The sequence below is a fragment of the Phascolarctos cinereus genome, unplaced genomic scaffold, assembly GCF_003287225.1.
Source record: "Phascolarctos cinereus isolate Bilbo 61053 unplaced genomic scaffold, phaCin_HiC Scaffold_3;HRSCAF=262, whole genome shotgun sequence".
In the NCBI taxonomy this organism is placed as follows: domain Eukaryota; kingdom Metazoa; phylum Chordata; class Mammalia; order Diprotodontia; family Phascolarctidae; genus Phascolarctos; species Phascolarctos cinereus.
This window is the reverse complement of record NW_027555736.1, coordinates 42,674,821-42,680,499: the sequence shown is the minus strand read 5'-3', so window position 1 is coordinate 42,680,499 and position 5,679 is coordinate 42,674,821. Positions and strand designations below refer to the sequence as shown.

General features: G+C 36.5%; 1 protein-coding gene across 1 annotated transcript; it reads right to left on the bottom strand.

The window, feature by feature from the left end:
- Positions 1–3,717: 3,717 nt before the first annotated feature.
- On the bottom strand, positions 3,718–4,707 carry LOC110213957 (olfactory receptor 6M1-like). The gene has a single exon (XM_020994541.2). It carries the CDS (start codon positions 4,705–4,707, stop codon positions 3,718–3,720), a length of 990 nt encoding a protein of 329 aa, XP_020850200.1.
- Positions 4,708–5,679: the final 972 nt, after the last annotated feature.

Here is a 5,679-nt window from a genome sequence, read left to right as displayed (position 1 = left end):
TGGAAGGTTAACAATTGTTTTCCTAATCACAATGCCCTAGTGTTTGATAAGGAGGCAATCACAAACCAGGCTACTCACTGACTGACTACCCATAAGGTCTCCCACTCACTAATTCCTTGTGAATTTCCCCAGCAATAACAATCAGATTCAAGAACAGAGACCCAGAAATTTGGCTTCTCCATCAGGGTATGTGTCCCACTGTATACTCAAGCCACTATTTGTGCACCTATGTGGCTGGGGAGCAGCATGCTTGCATCCCTGTGAGTAATAAACCATTTCACTTGTGATTCTTTAAGCAATTATGTCCCTTCTCAGTAACATATCATGATCTTCTCACACTCTCCTATTCCTTATCTCACATTGGGTGGGATACCTTATGCTGCTATCTTTTCCTTCACTCCTTTCTCACATGAAAAGGCAGGCCTTCTATTTGCCAAGGCAAACTCCTCTACATACACAAGAGATTAAATTTCCTCACATCTTCTCTAGCAGATTGCCCTATTACACCTACTCTCTGACCAATATTCAATCATTCCTTGACTAGTGGCTGTTTCCCATAGACATGCCCATTTCTTTTTTTTTTAAATTAATTTATTTTGAATTATCAACACTCACTTCCATAAGCTTTTTAGTTTTAAATTTTTCTCCCCCTCCCTCCACACCTCCCTCTCCAAAACAGTGCACAATCTGATATAGGCTATCCGTATACATTCCTATTAAACACATTTCTACATTAGTGATATTGTAAATAAGAATTAGAATCAATAGGAGGAACCACCAGAAAGAGGAAACAAAACACAACAGAAGGAAAAAAAATAGCAAATAGAATGCTTTGATCTGCACTCAAACTTATTTCTTCTTTGTGGATAGCATTTTCTAATCACTAGGCCTTTGGAGAAGATATGCCCATTTATCCCCTTCTTCAAAACATCCTCACTTGATTCCTCCATCCCTTCTAGCTATATTTCCTCTCTCTCTTTTGTGGCCACACTCCTTAAAATATTGTCTAAGATGAGTGCATTCTCTTCCATTCCTTTCTAGCTTCTTACTTTTTACGGTTTGACTTTCAACTTCATCATTTCACTGAAACTCTCTCTCTCTAAAGTTACTGATGGTCCCTTAAATTTCTAAATCCAAGGACCTTTTCTCAGTTCTCATCCTTCTTGACATCTCTGCAGCCTTTGAATACTGATGACCACCCTCTTCTCTTTTCTAGTTTCTAGGTTTTTGTGACACTAATCTCTTCAATTTCTCCTTTTAGCTATGTGGCCATTCCCTCTCTGTCTTCTTTGCTAGACCTTTATTAACATCATACCTGCTAATGAGGTACAGAAAAAGGAGGAATCTCCTCATGAATTCAATGAAGAAAAGAAATTATAGTAGAGAAAACATGCATTTGATAATATAAAAATATATTTTGCACCTAAAAAGCAGTGCACCCAACAGAAAAGGGAACAAAAATATTGGGAAAACATTTTATTATACATTTAAATGAAGTGTGATACTGGAAATCTATACATGACAAGTTTATGAGTAGGATTCATCCTGCAAAAGACAGTTGATATTAATCTGTAATTCTTAAAGGACATAAATTTTCATTTTTGGCAATTGGGGCTAAGTGACTTGCTCAGGGTCACACAGTGTCAAGTGTTTGGTCTGAGGTCAGATTTGAACTCAGTTCTCCTGACTTCAGGGCTGGTGCTCTATCCATTGCACCACCCAGCTGTCCCCAAGGACATAAATTTTCAAAAACTACCTGAAGATTGTTCAGCACTCTTTAATAATAGTAGAATTCAACATTAAAATACCTCTGAGGTATTTATTATATTGATTAAATTAGTAAGTGATGTTAAAATAGATAAAATTCAATATTGGAAATACTACAGAGCAATGGGCAGACTATTGTTTTAATTGTAGATTTGTAAATTTGTGCTTCCATTTTGAAAAGCAATGTTTAATTCAATGCAAAACTGTTTATGATGCACCTACTTTGTGCAAGTTACTGACAAATGGTGATATGCAGTAAGAGTTACAAAATTATTCAGATCTTTGGCCTAGGAATCTAATTACTAGCACAGTATTCTAAGAATATTATAGAAAGGAAAAAGGCAGATTTATTTGTATAAAATATCTGTAGGATTTTTATTGTGTTATTAAACAGCTGGCAGCAAGCAATATGCACAATGATCAGAGAATGACGAATAAATAATATTATATGAACATAATAGTTTTGTATACGATAGAGTAACAAATAGGAAGAATCCAAAGAAATAAAGAAATACTGAAGAAATCCAGAGGGAAGAAAGGACAGTCCAAACAGTCATTTACACATTGTCAAAACTCTGTAAAATAATAAAAAACTATCAATAACAGCCACAATCCATAAAAATGACAGAAAAAGAAAAGAGAAGGGAAGAGGACACTGAAGAAAACAAAACTATTTTTGTTACTCTTTTGTTAAAATCAATATATATGCAAAAGCAGAAGGCTGGCCTCAAAGTCAAAATCTGGCTTCAAGGCTAGAACCTGACACATGCTGGCAGTGTTCCCTTGGTAAAGTCACTCAACCTCTCAGAGCTCTAGGCAATTATCAGTGGCAGAGAAGATGCTGACCTGCCCCAGTAGTGGACATTTTCTTTCTAGGAATTTACTATAACAATGAAATAAAAGTTTCATATTGACAAATGGAAAAAATAAGAATTTGCAATTTCTGGTTTTAAACTGTATAACTTGTTTTACTTGAATATTTTAAATATTTATTTTTGGTGACAAATAGTATACTCTTTTTAAAAATCAAGTAAGCAATAAAAAGTAAATGGGAACACAGGCTACTACATAACAGTAGAAATGTGTACCCAGATGAATGGAGGTGGCAATTCTGCTGAACTTATCACTTCTTTATCATTTGCTTAAATCTTGAAGTCCGCATTTTAAGAAGGATATTCTAGTCTGTTGCCTCATCATAGCATTGAAGTGATCTCGCTATTGTTTGACTAAGTTAGTAAAGCATAAACTCTGGTATATTGCAGAAGCTTGAAATATTTTGAGTATGGTCCTAGAAGCAAATGGAGTGCTGTCCAAGAATCATCTTAAAAAATATTATGAAGATGCTCACCTTCAACAGATTGGCTATAAGTGAATGAATCCATTGGCCATCATAATTGCCTTGGCTAGTTAGAAAATTATAGCCTCAGTGAAGGATTTGAAAATTACATGATGACAACAAAAGTTTGGAAAGACCTCTCCCTTTTCTCATTTGGCTCTTGGCTTCCCTGGCTAAGTTAGATGTCTAACTTAACGAAGGGAAGAGTATTCAATCAATAATGGCCCCTTATATGGAAGAATGATACTTATTCAGAATAGATTCTAAAGGCAAAACTCAAAACAAGTGAAAGATTCACGAGGGCATATAAGGAATATTACAAGGATTAAAGTGTCCCAAAATGGAATTAGCCATGCAGGGAAGGTGTGAGATATTTTTCACTTTTTAGGAAGAGTACAGGGGATCTCTGACCTAGGATTATGTGATCATTCTGTTTTTTTTTTGCCTTGCAAGGCAATTGGGTTAAGTGATTTGCCCAGGGTCACACAGCTAGTGAGTATCATGTATCTGAGGCCATATTTGAACTCAGGTCCTCCTGACTCCAGGGCTGGTGCTCTATCCACTGCACCATCTAGCTGCCCTGACCCAGGATTATGTGGAGGAGGACTTCTGTATCAGCTTGTCTTAAATGACGTTAAGTCTCTTTCCAAATCTAAAATTGACTGTCTTGTGGATTTCATTCTGTATAAAGCATCTCTCAAGGCCTTTTTGACTTGCTTATTTCGTAGTGTATAAATGAAAGGATTCAGCAAAGGGGTGATCACAGTGTTCATAAGTGCTGCCTCTTTGTTGGCTTCTAGTCTGTCAGACTGCTTTGGTTTCACATATATAAAAACACAACTTCCATATGTCAGAAAAAGGACAATGAGGTGGGAAGAACAGGTGGAAAAGGCTTTCTGTCTCTCTTTGGCAGATGGGAGATTAATTATCGTAGTTATTATATTGATGTATGATATGACTGTTATGGTGAGGGAAGATAGGATGATAACTATGGAAAGAAGAAAGGTTAATGATTCAGTAGTACTGGTATCAGAACATGAAAGATGCACCAGATGACCTAAGTCACAGAAGAAATGGTTGATGACATTAAGGCCACAGAAAGATAATCGAGAAACCATTAGGATTAGGCCAATGATTAATATGAAACCCAAAGCATAGCAGGATAAAACTAAGAGGAAACAGATCCTCATGTTCATGATACTGTGGTAATGCAGAGGGTTACAGATTGCCATATACCTATCCAGGGACATCACAGCCAAAAGGAAGAAGCATGTTGACCCCAAAAACAGAAAGAAAAAGCTTTGGGTGAGGCAGGCAGCAAAGGAAATTGTTTGCATTCCTGAAAGGAAGATTGCTAGCAATTTGGGTATAACAGTAGTTATAAAGCAGCTTTCCAAGAAGGAGAAATTGCTTAGGAAAAAATACATGGGTGTTTGGAGGCAGCGATCAGCCCATGTGATAGTGACAATGACAATGCTTCCCATGATGGACACTAAGTACAAAAGCAAGTGGACCACGAAGAGGGGTTTCCCCAGGTGTTGGGCAGCAGGAAATCCTTCCAGGATAAATTCTTGGACATTTGTGAAATTACCTATTTTCATCATGTGCTCTGCAGGACCTATAATGGATAAAAGATCATTGTTGAAGAGATATTGTGGAAGGGAAGGGAGGCAATCTTATGCTTATATGCTATATGCAAAGAGAAACACGAAAGGCGGCACTTTGTCCAAATGAAAAGGAATTCTTCCTGATTGAGTGGAAAAATGGAACTTTAATCCTGCAAATTTTCTAGTCAGTTGCTTGAGTTTGAAAATGGACTCAACAAGTCTTTTTCTTAGTTTGTTTTTGATAGGCGATGGGGTTAAGTGACTTGCCCAAGGTCACACAGCTAGTAAGTGTCAAGTGTCTGGTCTGAGACCAGATTTGAACTTAGGTCTTCCTGACTCCAGGGCCAGTACTCTGTCCACTGTGCCACCTAGTTGGCCCTCAACGATTCTTTAAGCTATCTATATACATTCAATCAGCATGTATTTTAAACGTGTGAAATTGTTGGCCTGTTTCAAATTGAGTTAATTAACATGGGATTAACTCAGAAGGTAAAAGGAGTAAAACCTAGTCTGCAATTTTAGTTTCTATTATCCATCTAACATAACAAAAATTAAACCATTGCCTGGTATTTTTCAAGCAATAGCTTACATTTCCATAGCACATTATCGTTTAAATTCCTTTTGAAAAGGTCCTCACCAGAGACACATAAAATAATGAGGTAGTAGTATTCCCATTTTGTAGGTGAGAAGGCTCAGCTTCAGAGAGATCAAGTGATTTGCTCAGAGTCATAAAGGGATCAGAGCCTTGCCTTGAATCCCAGTCTTCTGATATAAAACCCAGTGCCTTTTTCTTAAATCACATTATTATATTTCTTTTATTTCAGTAATTAATATTCTATCCTTAAGGAAAGCTTTTTTTGGTTATAAAACAATCTCTGACCCAAATAAGTTTATACTAATGTTAAAAACATAAACATATTTAACCAAAATAATAATAAATCCTTCCAGAAAATAGTCAATGGAGTATCA